The 16,235-nt window shown below is 45.9% G+C and overlaps 1 protein-coding gene across 1 annotated transcript in view; it reads left to right on the forward strand.

The window, feature by feature from the left end:
- Positions 1-16,235, forward strand: part of akt3b (v-akt murine thymoma viral oncogene homolog 3b) — a 73,787-nt gene that overhangs the window by 24,413 nt on the left and 33,139 nt on the right. The window contains exons 2-4 of the mRNA XM_083634608.1: positions 1,529-1,654; positions 6,431-6,542; positions 14,703-14,847. Coding sequence (XP_083490734.1) covers positions 1,529-1,654; positions 6,431-6,542; positions 14,703-14,847 — 383 coding nt within the window. The remainder of the gene's footprint in view (positions 1-1,528; positions 1,655-6,430; positions 6,543-14,702; positions 14,848-16,235) is intronic.

Consider the following 16,235-nt stretch of genomic DNA (forward strand, 5'->3'; position numbering starts at 1 on the left):
GGGGGGGGGAAAGGCCAGAATAAAGAAAATTCTGGCCTGGCGGGGGCATCGTTGGCTTGGCGGGCGCGCCAGGCCTGTAGAATGGTAGGGGAAACACTGGAGTGTTTGAATGTGTCTAACCTATTTTACAGAACCCTTAGGTGGCGACAGTGCTCTCCAGATTAGAGAAATGTCCGGAATACAGCCTGAAAAAGCCGCGTGATCAAAGAGAAACCGCTCATGCTGCAGCCCAGAGCCATGTAGATTGCTCTGGCTGCAGCTGACTGACGGTGCCTGCCAACAGCAGTCAATCCGCGCACACAACTGAGCTCCTCTGCCTCTGTCTGTCTGTCTGCATAGTTTCTTCACACGATTAGCCGCTAGAAAGGCAGCACCCGACGCCGAAGTGCCAAACCTTTCCCTGCAGTCCGGGTTGGCATTTCCTTGTCGCGCTGCCTGGGAGGCAGCGCACAAAAAGCACTCCGAAAATAGACGCTGGGTGCGTGAGGCTGTGTGTTACTAGTGTGGGGAGGAGTTTTCAGCTGATGGGGGGAGAGGGGGGTGGGGCACGCAGGGCAGCACACAACTACACCACATCACTACATCAGAAAATATTAGCTAGAGTCAGTGAATGTGCTTGAACTGCTGCATTTCACAAAAGGCTGAATATCTCAGCTTCTAAATAGAAATGCCTGTTTTTGCTGTTTTTGACCTATCTTCTCCGGCTGATAACTAAAGAACGGAAAATGGTATCAATAAACTTTTTTTTGCTGATGATACAATAGAGTCTCCTTGTTCTTTTTGCGTGTTCGGTGTTTACATAGTAATATCACACAATATTCTGTGGGCCTCGAGAAATCACTGAAAACGCTCTGAAACTCTGGCACTGGGAGCGTCCGTTCTCCAAAAGTGGCTGGCACTCAATGAGTTAACGGGGGAGAGTAGAGGGAGATCATGTGTGTGTTTTGTAGTGTTTTGTAGGGCTGTCACTTTTTCCCAAAATAAAGTTTGAACGAACTTTAATTGCCCGCAAAATGTTTCGAATATATTCGAAGTTTTATGGTTAATTAATTAATTTTTTTTTTTTTTGGCTACATCCAACGCGAGACAACTTTTCAGACCCTGGAGACAATCTTTCTCAGAAGAGACTAACGCGACAAATCTGGAGACTTTTTCTGACATGGGATTAACATTACCAGCAAGCAGCAGTTGGTTAATTTTGGTTAATTAAAAAAAAAGAAAAAAAAATCAAACCGGTCAATTATACATTCGAACATGCCCTCCTCCCCCACATTCGAAGTTAAATTCGAATTTCGAATACAAAGTGACAGCCCTAGTGTTTTGTATTGAGGAGTGTATTTTTAAGGTAGGACTCTTGGAATTGTAGCTTGTGTTACTAAACGTTTCCTGTAAGAACTGCAAAGTATCTGCATCCATAGATCAATTCCTCTATTTTCATTACACTCTGTACTGTAATGTAATGTAATCTGATTACTGTAATGTAATCTGATTCAGGATGTAACCTGTTGATGTCACTTCCCCCCGCCAGGTGAGTACATCAAGAACTGGCGGCCACGCTACTTCCTGCTGAAGACGGACGGCTCTTTCATCGGCTACAAGGACAAGCCGCAGGACGCCGACCTCGCCTACCCCCTCAACAACTTCTCTGTAGCAAGTAGGCTTCTCTCTCTACCCCCTCAACAACTTCTCTGTAGCAAGTAGGCTTCTCTCTCTACCCCCTCAACAACTTCTCTGTAGCAAGTAGGCTTCTCTCTCTGCCCCCTCAACAACTTCTCTGTAGCAAGTAGGCTTCTCTCTCTACCCCCTCAACAACTTCTCTGTAGCAAGTAGGCTTCTCTTTCTACCCCCTCAACAACTTCTCTGTAGCAAGTAGGCTTCTCTCTCTACCCCCTCAACAACTACTCTGTAGCAAGTAGGCTTCTCTCTCTACCCCCTCAACAACTCCTCTGTAGCAAGTAGGCTTCTCTCTCTACCCCCTCAACAACTCCTCTGTAGCAAGTAGGCTTCTCTCTCTACCCCCTCAACAACTTCTCTGTAGCAAGTAGGCTTCTCTCTGCCCCCTCAACAACTTCTCTGTAGCAAGTAGGCTTCTCTCTCTGCCCCCTCAACAACTTCTCTGTAGCAAGTAGGCTTCTCTCTCTGCCCCCTCAACAACTTCTCTGTAGCAAGTAGGCTTCTCTCTCTGCCCCCTCAACAACTTCTCTGTAGCAAGTAGGCTTCTCTCTCTACCCCCTCAACAACTTCTCTGTAGCAAGTAGACTTCTCTCTGCCCCCTCAACAACTTCTCTGTAGCAAGTAGGCTTCTCTCTGCCCCCTCAACAACTTCTCTGTAGCAAGTAGGCTTCTCTTTCTACCCCCTCAACAACTTCTCTGTAGCAAGTAGGCTTCTCTCTCTACCCCCTCAACAACTTCTCTGTAGCAAGTAGGCTTCTCTCTCTGCCCCCTCAACAACTTCTCTGTAGCAAGTAGGCTTCTCTTTCTACCCCCTCAACAACTTCTCTGTAGCAAGTAGGCTTCTCTCTCTACCCCCTCAACAACTTCTCTGTAGCAAGTAGGCTTCTCTCTCTGCCCCCTCAACAACTTCTCTGTAGCAAGTAGGCTTCTCTCTCTGCCCCCTCAACAACTTCTCTGTAGCAAGTAGGCTTCTCTCTCTACCCCCTCAACAACTTCTCTGTAGCAAGTAGGCTTCTCTTTCTACCCCCTCAACAACTTCTCTGTAGCAAGTAGGCTTCTCTCTCTACCCCCTCAACAACTACTCTGTAGCAAGTAGGCTTCTCTCTCTACCCCCTCAACAACTCCTCTGTAGCAAGTAGGCTTCTCTCTCTACCCCCTCAACAACTCCTCTGTAGCAAGTAGGCTTCTCTCTCTACCCCCTCAACAACTTCTCTGTAGCAAGTAGGCTTCTCTCTGCCCCCTCAACAACTTCTCTGTAGCAAGTACCGTAAATTCCGGACTATAAGCCGCGGCTTTTTTCCCGTTTTTTGGCCCCTGCGGCTTATATAACGGTGCGTCTTATCTATGGATTTTTTCAGAAAAAAAAAAAAAATCTCTCTTTTTTAGCACTCTTTCTAACTATAAATCCACTTCTGTTTTAATTTCCTCTCTTGCCCTCTTTTCACCACACCGCGGACACTGTGTGCACTGTAAAAATAAACAACGGTGGTGTTGTGTTATGTTGTTTTGTTGAAATGTTACGGTAATACGGTAAATGGGAGCTTCCTCAAACAGCCATCTCTTTCCCGACAATCCCCTCTGTGCGTGACCACTTACATATGGTAATTACGGTAAGCAAACGGCCACAAGCCCATCAACTCCCTCCCCCGACTACCAGGAGAAAATCACAAACTTCGGCGAATTCACACAAAGGAAGATCAAGGAATATTCCATCGAACCGGAGCAGATCATAAATATGGATGAAGTGCCTTTGACGTTCGACCTGCCACTCACTCGGACTGTTAACAAGAAGCGCCCTGGAGGATTCTTTCACCAAAAAAAAGCTTTGCTCGTTCTCGACAGCATGAGAACGAGCAGTAGATGATCATGAGGTGGTTTTTCAGACGTGTCGATATAGCAGTTTATCGCAAAAGTGTAATGGAAACACATTTTTCGCATTTGCACGTCATGTGACCCATATTATCCCTTGGAAAAGGAGCGGAAAATAAGTTTGGTAAGTAAGGTTCGATAGCCGTGTCAAAACCTCCGCAGCAAGTGGAAAACTTTGAAGCAACGCTACCTAGCAGAAAGACGAGTGTTGTGCAAAAGCGTAGCCGGGCAAATTAGATAATGTTTAATGGCAGAAATCGGTCCATGGTGACAGCAGGCTGCCTGTGTGCGCGCATTTGGCACAGCGGCGAGATGAGAGGATGAAAAGCACACACTGGTGCGGTGGTGCTGTCTGAAGTGAATACAGTGACTGTGAGTAGGCTAATACATTGCACACGTTTCAGGTGCAATTATAGAACCAAATCAGCCTTTTCCCCCCTCCATCTCTAAATCGGACCAGTTGTAGGCTATTAGGCTACCTTTTTTCCTCTGCCTGTCGCGCTGACTGCATTCACGCAGCCAGCAACATTTTGCGACTCATTTTCTTTTGAATTGATAATCAGGCTCGTTTATATGCATTGTAACTTCATGTTGGGATTTCCATTGACCATTGGTTGGATTTGAGCATGCAGGGGACGGGATATGGGGCAGATCCCCGTGCGTAATCACTGTGGCAGCTGCTGCAACGGGGAATCACTCAAACGCAACTTCAATGGAAACGCCTACAAGTCGCAATTGTACATTGTCGAAGTTGTAGAAATATCGCAATTCTTTTGCGAAAAACTGTAATGGAAACACAGCTATAGATGAAGAGGAGTTCGTTGGTTTTGAGTGACAATGAAGGAGAGAGGAGAGTGGTTGACGAAGCCACCCTGAACCTGTTCGTTTCCGACACTGAAGATGAGGACTTTGGTGGTTTCAGTACGCAGGAAGAAGAGGAAGACGAGGATTAGTGACTTGACTTCTCTGGTTACAGGTTTGCTGCACATATACGGTAGCCTATTGTTGTGTGATTTTGTCTGGGGATTAGTGACCTGACTTTTGTTTTGTTTTGTTGAAATGTTAATAAATGGGAGCTTCCCCAAACAGCGATCTCTTTCCCGACATTCCTCTCTGTGCACGAACCCTTTCATATGGTAATTAAACATCAAAACACCCGCGGCTTATAGTCCGGTGCGGCTTATAGAAGAAAAAAATAGTCAATTTTGGTCCCGCGGCTTATACACCGGTGCGTCTTATAGTCCGGAATTTACGGTAGGCTTCTCTCTCTGCCCCCTCAACAACTTCTCTGTAGCAAGTAGGCTTCTCTCTCTGCCCCCTCAACAACTTCTCTGTAGCAAGTAGGCTTCTCTCTCTGCCCCCTCAACAACTTCTCTGTAGCAAGTAGGCTTCTCTCTCTACCCCCTCAACAACTTCTCTGTAGCAAGTAGGCTTCTCTCTGCCCCCTCAACAACTTCTCTGTAGCAAGTAGGCTTCTCTCTCTGCCCCCTCAACAACTTCTCTGTAGCAAGTAGGCTTCTCTCTCTGCCCCCTCAACAACTTCTCTGTAGCAAGTAGGCTTCTCTCTCTGCCCCCTCAACAACTTCTCTGTAGCAAGTAGGCTTCTCTCTCTACCCCCTCAACAACTTCTCTGTAGCAAGTAGACTTCTCTCTGCCCCCTCAACAACTTCTCTGTAGCAAGTAGGCTTCTCTCTGCCCCCTCAACAACTTCTCTGTAGCAAGTAGGCTTCTCTTTCTACCCCCTCAACAACTTCTCTGTAGCAAGTAGGCTTCTCTCTCTACCCCCTCAACAACTTCTCTGTAGCAAGTAGGCTTCTCTCTCTGCCCCCTCAACAACTTCTCTGTAGCAAGTAGGCTTCTCTTTCTACCCCCTCAACAACTTCTCTGTAGCAAGTAGGCTTCTCTCTCTACCCCCTCAACAACTTCTCTGTAGCAAGTAGGCTTCTCTCTCTGCCCCCTCAACAACTTCTCTGTAGCAAGTAGGCTTCTCTCTCTGCCCCCTCAACAACTTCTCTGTAGCAAGTAGGCTTCTCTCTCTACCCCCTCAACAACTTCTCTGTAGCAAGTAGGCTTCTCCCTACCTCCTCAACAATGTATCTGTAGCAAGTAGGCTTCTCTTTCTACCCCCTCAACAACTTCTCTGTAGCAAGTAGGCTTCTCTCTCTACCCCCTCAACAACTTCTCTGTAGCAAGTAGGCTTCTCTCTGCCCCCTCAAATACTTCTCTGTAGCAAGTAGGCTTCTCTCTCTGCCCCCTCAACAACTTCTCTGTAGCAAGTAGGCTTCTCTCTCTACCCCCTCAACAACTTCTCTGTAGCAAGTAGGCTTCTCTCTACCTCCTCAACAATGTATCTGTAGCAAGTAGGCTTCTCTCTCTACCCCCTCAACAACTTCTCTGTAGCAAGTAGGCTTCTCTCTACCTCCTCAACAATGTATCTGTAGCAAGTAGGCTTCTCTTTCTACCCCCTCAACAACTTCTCTGTAGCAAGTAGGCTTCTCTCTACCTCCTCAACAATGTATCTGTAGCAAGTAGGCTTCTCTTTCTACCCCCTCAACAACTTCTCTGTAGCAAGTAGGCTTCTCTCTCTACCCCCTCAACAACTTCTCTGTAGCAATTAGGCTTCTCTTTCTACCCCCTCAACAACTTCTCTGTAGCAAGTAGGCTTCTCTCTACCCCCTCAAAAACTTTTCTGTAGCAAGTAGGCTTCTCTTTCTACCCCCTCAACAACGTCTCTGTAGCAAGTAGGCTTCTCTCTCTACCCCCTCAACAACTTTTCTGTAGCAAGTAGGCTTCTCTCTCTACCTTACTTTCAGTACCAAGTCCACAGAAACAAGTAAACAATATCTCCATTATTATAATATGATCTCTCTGTTTGCTTTACTGTCAGAATGTCAGCTGATGAAGACGGAGCGTCCCAAGCCAAACACCTTCATCATCCGCTGTCTCCAGTGGACCACCGTCATCGAGAGGACCTTCCACGTCGACTCGCCCGATGAGAGGTGAGCCTCCGTCCTCTCACAGTTCGATTCGATTCTGATTCCTTTTCGATTCAAAACGACTCCCAATTCAAAATCAATGTCTCGATTCAGGACATAGTCACGTCAAGTTTATTTGTATAACCCTAATTCACAAGCATGTCTCAGAGGGCTTTACAGAGCATATGTCTAGCTTAGCACTATCAATAAACAGGAAACGACATAGGGGCATTTCAGGATCTATTTCAGTCCGCTGTGTGCTAAGAAAGGTGGTGTAGCAAATCATGACATGAAAGCAGAATAAAGTGTATACGATTATGGAGTTGTTGGTTTTTATTCGAAAAAGCTTTATCAACTGATTGCAATCATGTAAACACAGTACACACACAAAGGCAAACTTAAGACAAAAGGTAACATTTATGCATGCTAAACTTGCACAAATAAAAATGTCTTAGTATTGCTCGGTTCTCAGTGACTTCAAGAAAGTTAAAGTAATTTAAAAAAAATAGATGCTTCGGCGTCGATTCAGAATGGCGGAGGATAAGTCAAGTCAAGTCAAGTTTATTTGTATAGCACATTTCATACACAGAGGCAATTCAAAGTGCTTCACATAAAATGGTTGACAGGAAAATAAAAGAAAAGAAGAGAGTAAAACGGACATTTAAAAGCATCACAACAAAACTTAAAAAAAAGAGTATAAAATAAGATAAGAATCACAATTCCTACATGAATAGATTTTTTGGGACACCCCTACCTCAAACTTAGCCTGGTGAACCAGCCGGTCATGTGAACTCACATTTCATTTCGTTGTACCAGACCATCTGGCCTCCAGCCCTGGGAGGGTGTGCTCTAGCCAATCAGCGACCCGCCTCGTAGTTGACATCGTAACTAGGGATGCACCGATCCACATTTCTTCACTTCCGATCCGATTTCCGATACCTGAATTTGGATATCTGCCGATACCGATATTATGCCGATACCAATATTTTTCTTGAATATACAATATAGGCAAAGATTTAGCCAATTAAAGATTTTTTTTTTAAATATACCTTGCAAAAAGCAGACAAAATTAAGAAAATATACAAGGCAAAGAAGGATACTATTATACATGGGCAAATTACGGCCAGCAACACCTGTGCGGCCCCCGCTGGAATAAAAAAAATAAAAAAATCCGATTCCGATCCGATTCGTGAATTAGTGCCAATATCGGCGACCCGATACCGATATTGGATCGGATCGGCCCCATCCCTAATCGTAACCGGCCAATCAGGAACGCCGCTGTAATGGCTGCCTCCGTGGCTGTCCGCCTCGAGAAGTAACGTCAGCGTTCGTCGAGGTGAAACAGCCATAACAAACACTTATGCCCACTGCAAACACTTGGTGAAAGCTGGAGGCCAGACGGTCTGGTAGAGCTAAATGAAATGTGAGGTCACATGACCGTCTGGTTTACCAGGCTACCTCAAACTCCCCAGGAGGGTGGAGTTGGTCTGCAGTGTTTTATTGTGTTTAGTTAAGTTATTTGACAGAACAGGCTTCAAAAGGCTTAAAAACACACCGATCAAAATCACAATATTGGCGACTGCTATTTCTATACTCCTGGTGAGAGAAAGGTGCTCCAATAGCATTTGGGTCAGTGACAAAGTAGGTTTTCAAAAGAGGAAACAAATGACAAAAAGAATTGACCAAATTGGATTTAAAATGTAATTTGAAGTCCACAAGAAATGTTAGTGTTATCAGTAGGTTGGTTTTGTCTGTTAAATGTCAGTGTTATCTAGGGCTGTCCCAAACAATTATTTTCTTCTCGAATAATCTAACGACTATTTTTTGGGATTAGTCGATTAATCTAATGATTATTTTCTTTTTTTAATACTGAACCTCAAATTCAAAAGGATTGCTGACAGATTAATGTTTAAACTGGAGTAATATGCACTTAAGATAATCACTGGCAAATAAATGTTCTTTCATTGGTGTAGGGCAAGGAAAGTAATTAGAATGATTTAACATTAAGTGCAGGGATGCAAAATCATTGGTAGTGGAAAAAGGTGACAGATACCAGGGCAGACATAAAACCACTCAGAAACCCTCCTATTTTAGGATGAAAACGGTGACTGTCACCTAAAGGTGACTAGTTTAAGGTGACTAGTTGTAAGTGACTAACGTTATACTAACAAACACGTTCCACATGTTGATCATCCTAATATGCCTGATCAAAAAGTGTGTTACAACCTGGTTAAAACAGGACTGACTGGGTGCTGTCTGTTGCCCATCAACAGGACGTGCTCCCGGGTATAACGCTATTGTTATGTTTCCGTCATTTCCAATTTGCGGAGTATAACGTTACAGAGCAGCACAGTTGGTTCTCGGTCTAAAATAGTCCAACACTTTAGATGATCGTTGGGCGATATTTTGTAGGTGCAGCTTGTCCAGTCGCTTGGGAATAAACAATCCATGCTTTGATGGGCTCATCTTCTCTACCTAACGTTAACCGGCTGGCTTCCGCTAGCGACAACAATAACAATGACTTCTGGTCGTATTTCCCCCGAAATAAAAGCCATTCTACGCACACTAACGCACTAACGCACACAGAAGCCATTAAAAACTTTTATTTTGAAATCTGATATTGGAACGGAGCTATCTAGTGTATTAATTCTCTTTTCTTCACATAATGCCGACGCACCGACGCACGTTATGCAAGCCAAGCCAACGTATTTTCGTAGTCGATGACGTCGACAAACCGACACGTCGGCGACAGCCCTAGTGTTATCAGTAGGTTGGTTATGTCTGGTAAATGTCAGTGTTATCAGTAGGTTGTTATGTCTGGTAAATGTCAGTGTTATCAGTAGGTTGGTTATGTCTGGTAAATGTCAGTGTTATCAGTAGGTTGGTTATATCTGGTAAATGTCAGTGTTATCAGTGGGTTGGTTATATCTGGTAAATGTCAGTGTTATCAGTGGGTTGGTTATGTCTGGTAAATGTCAGTGTTATCAGTAGGTTGGTTATATCTGGTAAATGTCAGTGTTATCAGTAGGTTGGTTATATCTGGTAAATGTCAGTGTTATCAGTGGGTTGGTTATGTCTGGTAAATGTCAGTGTTATCAGTAGGTTGGTTATATCTGGTAAATGTCAGTGTTATCAGTAGGTTGGTTATGTCTGGTAAATGTCAGTGTTATCAGTAGGTTGTTTATGTCTGGTAAATGTCAGTGTTATCAGTAGGTTGGTTATGTCTGGTAAATGTCAGTGTTATCAGTAGGTTGGTTATGTCTGGTAAATGTCAGTGTTATCAGTAGGTTGTTATATCTGGTAAATGTCAGTGTTATCAGTAGGTTGGTTATGTCTGGTAAATGTCAGTGTTATCAGTAGGTTGTTATATCTGGTAAATGTCAGTGTTATCAGTAGGTTGGTTATGTCTGGTAAATGTCAGTGTTATCAGTAGGTTGTTATATCTGGTAAATGTCAGTGTTATCAGTAGGTTGGTTATATCTGGTAAATGTCAGTGTTATCAGTAGGTTGGTTATGTCTGGTAAATGTCAGTGTTATCAGTAGGTTGGTTATGTCTGGTAAATGTCAGTGTTATCAGTAGGTTGTTATATCTGGTAAATGTCAGTGTTATCAGTAGGTTGGTTATATCTGGTAAATGTCAGTGTTATCAGTAGGTTGTTATATCTGGTAAATGTCAGTGTTATCAGTAGGTTGGTTATGTCTGGTAAATGTCAGTGTTATCAGTAGGTTGTTATATCTGGTAAATGTCAGTGTTATCAGTAGGTTGGTTATATCTGGTAAATGTCAGTGTTATCAGTAGGTTGTTATATCTGGTAAATGTCAGTGTTATCAGTAGGTTGGTTATGTCTGGTAAATGTCAGTGTTATCAGTAGGTTGGTTATGTCTGGTAAATGTCAGTGTTATCAGTAGGTTGGTTATGTCTGGTAAATGTCAGTGTTATCAGTAGGTTGTTATATCTGGTAAATGTCAGTGTTATCAGTAGGTTGGTTATGTCTGGTAAATGTCAGTGTTATCAATGGGTTGGTTATGTCTGGTAAATGTCAGTGTTATCAGTGGGTTGGTTATGTCTGGTATAGGGCTGCACGATATATCGTTTACACATCGACATTGCGATGTGCGCATGCGCGATAGTCACATCGCAGAACGTGCAATGTCAAAAGCAAATTAACTCGTCATGTTGCTTGATAAACTCTCACTTTAGGGGTAGCCTACTGAGTGAAATGCAGGCTCTCTCAAAGGAGAGAGACGCCCCGCTACTGTACTCACTCATTTAGTGCTTAGCTTCAACACAACAAACATGCACAGAGACCTAAATTGAATTATCTTTTGCTTATGTTGCGTTGCTGACAGTAGCCCGTCTGTAAACGATGTGGTTGTGGAGGTGGACTTGTCCAGTTTGCAGCGCACTCGCATACAGCAGGCTGGCTGCTGTAACTCAACATGTCCGTGGAGTGGAGATATTTACTCTTGAAACACCAAAAAGCAAGACCGCAACTTCTAATGACACGAAGGCTGATTACTGAGAAGTTGTCCGTGTTATCACTGTGGCTGTCTCTCCCCTTCAAGTCTCTGATGTTGCATCACATGATAGCAGTAACGTTACGGTAGAGTTAATCATACATAGCGACTTATTTACACAAAACATGTCAGTGAAAATAAAAAGAGAAGAGACATATCTGGGCAATTAAATGTATATTTATTACTTTTCACGAATGAATTGTTTGTCACCGGTCGGCTGCATGTGAATCCTCGTCTCTCTGTACTGCCAGCCTTGCGCTCAAAAACCGGAACTCCGCAGATGCGGAGTGTACCACTTGGTCGTTTCTGGAGGGGGTTTCCGGGGGGTCAGACCAAGTGTGTAAAGTGGCAGGGGTGTTTCATTGTTGATTTATTGAAACGTTAGAAGAACGAAAGAAGTTGAAAGCAGTGATTATAATCAATGAAATCTAATGTTTTTCTGCAAATAGCATCATTGGGAGGTAGATTCTGGCACTCAATATTAGGGGTGGGCAATATATCAATCGTATATCAATATTGTGATATGAGACTATATGGTCTTAGATGTTGGATATGGTAATATGGTGATACAGCATACATGTTGTCTTTCCCTGGTTTTAAAGGCTGCATTACACTAAGTGAAGTGTAGGCTAGTGACATTTTAAAGTAGAATGTCATAACTTACTCACTTTTTCATGTATGTAGCCTAAGTCATGGAAATCCATTGGTCAAAATGTGTATGCACCCTGATAGATGACGCTCTGAGGCCTATAGTATAGGCGACAGCCCAGTGGTTGAGAAACATTAAAATACCTAATTTCCCCTCCAAAATCAGATGGACTCCTCTACAAAATCATCCCAATCATTCTAGAAGTATTCTTTTCTTTAAAATAGAGCTATTCTGGTAATCTGCTGTTTTGTGTGCCTGATGTGCGTCCTCGTGCTGTTTTGTGTGCCTGATGTGCGTCCTCGTGCTGTTTTGTGTGCCTGATGTGCGTCCTCGTGCTGTTTTGTGTGCCTGATGTGCGTCCTCGTGCTGTTTTGTGTGCCTGATGTGCATCCTCGTTGGCTCACATTGGGTCACCTCATCTCTTTTTGACCGTACGCTACGCGTACTCTAACCCTCGCCTCAGTTAGCCCATGCTAAACCCATCCTTAAAATGACCGTATTCTAAAGCACACAGAGTAGACCCAGGAGAAATAAATCCTCTGTCTACTCTGCATGCTTTAGAATAGTTAACACACACACACACACACACACACACACACACACACACACACACACACACACACACACACAATTATACAGCATATATTTGACCATGTTGGATCTTACAGTTGGGTGAGTTCTTAGGCTTATGTTATGGTCGCCCTTTTCCCCAAGTGAATACAGTAGTGTTTTTGTTTTGAGCTCACTAGGTGCCAGATGGGTGGGGTTCACCACAGAGGACAATACAATGAATGCCAGAAAGGTTAAACAATCGCAGCAAATTATTTGGAAGCAAACGGAGTACTTTTCCGTCTTTAAACACAGTCTGTCTGTAAACACAGTCTGTCTGTAAACACAGTCTGTCTGTAAACACAGTGCTCCTGTCCTGACGTAAAGTAAAATGAGTACTTTTTCTGTCTTTTCTGTGAATTACGGTATCTGACACCCGCTGGCTGCGCCAAGCAGGTTAACACCCTCTGCCTGAGGGAGAAATCAGTGTGCAGGATCGAACCTGAAGCAGGGCGCTCGCTCACCCACTGTGCCCCCCTGCCACCCACTGTGCCCCCCTGCTCACCCACTGTGCCCCCCTGCCACCCACTGTGCCCCCCTGCTCACCCACTGTGCCCCCCTGCTTACCCACTGTGCCCCCCTGCTCACCCACTGTGCCCCCCTGCTCACCCACTGTGCCCCCCTGCTCACCCACTGTGCCCCCCTGCTCACCCACTGTGCCCCCCTGCTCACCCACTGTGCCCCCCTGCTCACCCACTGTGCCCCCCTGCTCACCCACTGTGCCCCCCTGCCACCCACTGTGCCCCCCTGCTCACCCACTGTGCCCCCCTGCCACCCACTGTGCCCCCCTGCTCACCCACTGTGCCCCCCTGCTTACCCACTGTGCCCCCCTGCTCACCCACTGCGCCCCCCTGCTCACCCACTGTGCCCCCTGCTCACCCACTGTGCCCCCCTACTCACCCACTGTGCCCCCCTGCTCACCCAATGTGCCCCCCTGCCACCCACTGTGCCCCCCTGCCACCCACTGTGCCCCCCTGCCACCCAATGTGCCCCCCTGCTCACCCACTGTGCCCCCCTGCCACCCAATGTGCCCCCCTGCTCACCCACTGTGCCCCCCTGCCACCCACTGTGCCCCCCTGCTCACCCACTGTGCCCCCCTGCTTACCCACTGTGCCCCCCTGCTCACCCACTGTGCCCCCCTGCCACCCACTGTGCCCCCCTGCCACCCAATGTGCCCCCCTGCCACCCAATGTGCCCCCCTGCTCACCCACTGTGCCCCCCTGCTCACCCAATGTGCCCCCCTGCCACCCACTGTGCCCCCCTGCCACCCACTGTGCCCCCCTGCTCACCCACTGTGCCCCCCTGCTCACCCACTGTGCCCCCCTGCTCACCCAATGTGCCCCCCTGCCACCCACTGTGCCCCCCTGCCACCCACTGTGCCCCCCTGCTCACCCACTGTGCCCCCCTGCTCACCCACTGTGCCCCCCTGCTCACCCACTGTGCCCCCCTGCTCACCCACTGTGCCCCCCTGCTCACCCACTGTGCCCCCCTGCTCACCCAATGTGCCCCCCTGCTCACCCAATGTGCCCCCCTGCCACCCACTGTGCCCCCCTGCTCACCCACTGTGCCCCCCTGCCACCCCGTTCACAGCGTGTGTTTGACCCAGTGCTGATGCACAACACTGTGTTTCCTAGGGGTGCTCCGATCCGGCTAAGCCACGATCCGATCCGATTCTGATTCCTGGGGTCACGATCCGATTCCAGAATCGATTCTCGATTCCAGAATCTAGAATCGATTCTCAATTATGTAGTTTTATATTGCAATAACACACAAAGGTAAATCTAAGACAAAAAAATGACAAATGTATTAATGCTGAACTTCAAATTCAACTTCTGAAGTATTACAGTCAGGGCCTAAATTCATTTTGCAATATGAGTGGGTTAATTTAAGCGTAAGCATCAGTAAGTGGCACGGGATTCTCAAAGCCTGTGTTGAGGGTCATGCGAACAAAAATGCACTCTTAAAGGTAAAAAAAAATCCTAAACCAACAAGTTAATTATTTACATTTTTACTTCAATGTAGAACAGTCATTTCTTACACATGAGATTACTTTTAGCCTTTTAGTCATAACGATTATTGAAAGATATTCCATATTCCAGACTGAAATGTTATAACAGAAGTGGAGTATTGGCCAGAATGACATGAACATTTGGACAGTTATTCAGCCGGTATCTTGCATGTTGCGTTCAGGTGCACTGTAAAAAAAAAAAAAAATTACAATACGAAGAAGAATCGATTCTTGGGAGTTTGGAATCGATCCAGGAATCGTGGCATTAAGAATCGCGATCCTTTAAAGAATCGATTTTTTGGAGCACCCCTAGTGTTTCCTGTTTCATATGTCGGCCCTAAGCAGAGCGCTGTGTGTGTGTGTGTGTGTGTGTTGCGTGTGTTGCGTGTGTCTCCTGCAGGGACGAGTGGGCTGAAGCCATCCAGATGGTGGCCGAGTCGCTGGCCAAGCAGGAGGAGGAGGGCATTCTCTGCAGCCCCACCTCCCAGATCGAGAACGTCAACGAGGAGGAGATGGACACCTCCATCAGCCACCACAAACGAAAGGTGAGACCTGACCAGCCGCTGGGAAAGTCCACTGAGCATCTGCACTCTGTTTCCATCCTGTCCTCTTCCACATTGACACAGTTACCATACACACATTCGCAGCAAAGGTTCAAGGAAAACTCACTCCCAGGTGTTGACGTAAGGAAAACTCACTCCCAGGTGTTGACGTAAGATAAACTCACTCCCAGGTGTTGACGTAAGATAAACTCACTCCCAGGTGTTGACGTAAGATAAACTCACTCCCAGGTGTTGACGTAAGGAAAACTCAATCCCAGGTGTTGACGTAAGGAAAACTCACTCCCAGGTGTTGACGTAAGATAAACTCACTCCCAGGTGTTGATGTAAGGAAAACTCACTCCCCGGTGTTGACGTAAGATAAACTCACTCCCAGGTGTTGGCGTAAGGAAGACTCACTCCCAGGTGTTGACGTAAGATAAACTCACTCCCCGGTGTTGACGTAAGATAAACTCACTCCCAGGTGTTGGCGTAAGGAAGACTCACTCCCCGGTGTTGACGTAAGATAAACTCACTCCCAGGTGTTGACGTAAGGAAAACTCACTCCCAGGTGTTGATGTAAGATAAACTCACTCCCAGGTGTTGACGTAAGATAAACTCACTCCCAGGTGTTGATGTAAGATAAACTCACTCCCAGGTGTTGATGTAAGATAAACTCACTCCCCGGTGTTGACGTAAGATAAACTCACTCCCAGGTGTTGACGTAAGATAAACTCACTCCCAGGTGTTGACGTAAGGAAAACTCACTCCCAGGTGTTGATGTAAGATAAACTCACTCCCCGGTGTTGACATAAGATAAACTCACTCCCAGGTGTTGACGTAAGATAAACTCACTCCCAGGTGTTGACGTAAGATAAACTCACTCCCAGGTGTTGACGTAAGATAAACTCACTCCCAGGTGTTGACGTAAGGAAGACTCACTCCCAGGTGTTGACGTAAGATAAACTCACTCCCAGGTGTTGACGTAAGATAAACTCACTCCCAGGTGTTGACGTAAGATAAACTCACTCCCAGGTGTTGACGTAAGATAAACTCACTCCCAGGTGTTGACGTAAGGAAAACTCAATCCCAGGTGTTGACGTAAGGAAAACTCACTCCCAGGTGTTGACGTAAGATAAACTCACTCCCAGGTGTTGATGTAAGGAAAACTCACTCCCCGGTGTTGACGTAAGATAAACTCACTCCCAGGTGTTGGCGTAAGGAAGACTCACTCCCAGGTGTTGACGTAAGATAAACTCACTCCCCGGTGTTGACGTAAGATAAACTCACTCCCAGGTGTTGGCGTAAGGAAGACTCACTCCCCGGTGTTGACGTAAGATAAACTCACTCCCAGGTGTTGACGTAAGGAAAACTCACTCCCAGGTGTTGATGTA

The sequence above is a fragment of the Poromitra crassiceps genome, assembly GCF_964638095.1.
Source record: "Poromitra crassiceps genome assembly, chromosome: 4".
NCBI classification, from domain to species: domain Eukaryota; kingdom Metazoa; phylum Chordata; class Actinopteri; order Beryciformes; family Melamphaidae; genus Poromitra; species Poromitra crassiceps.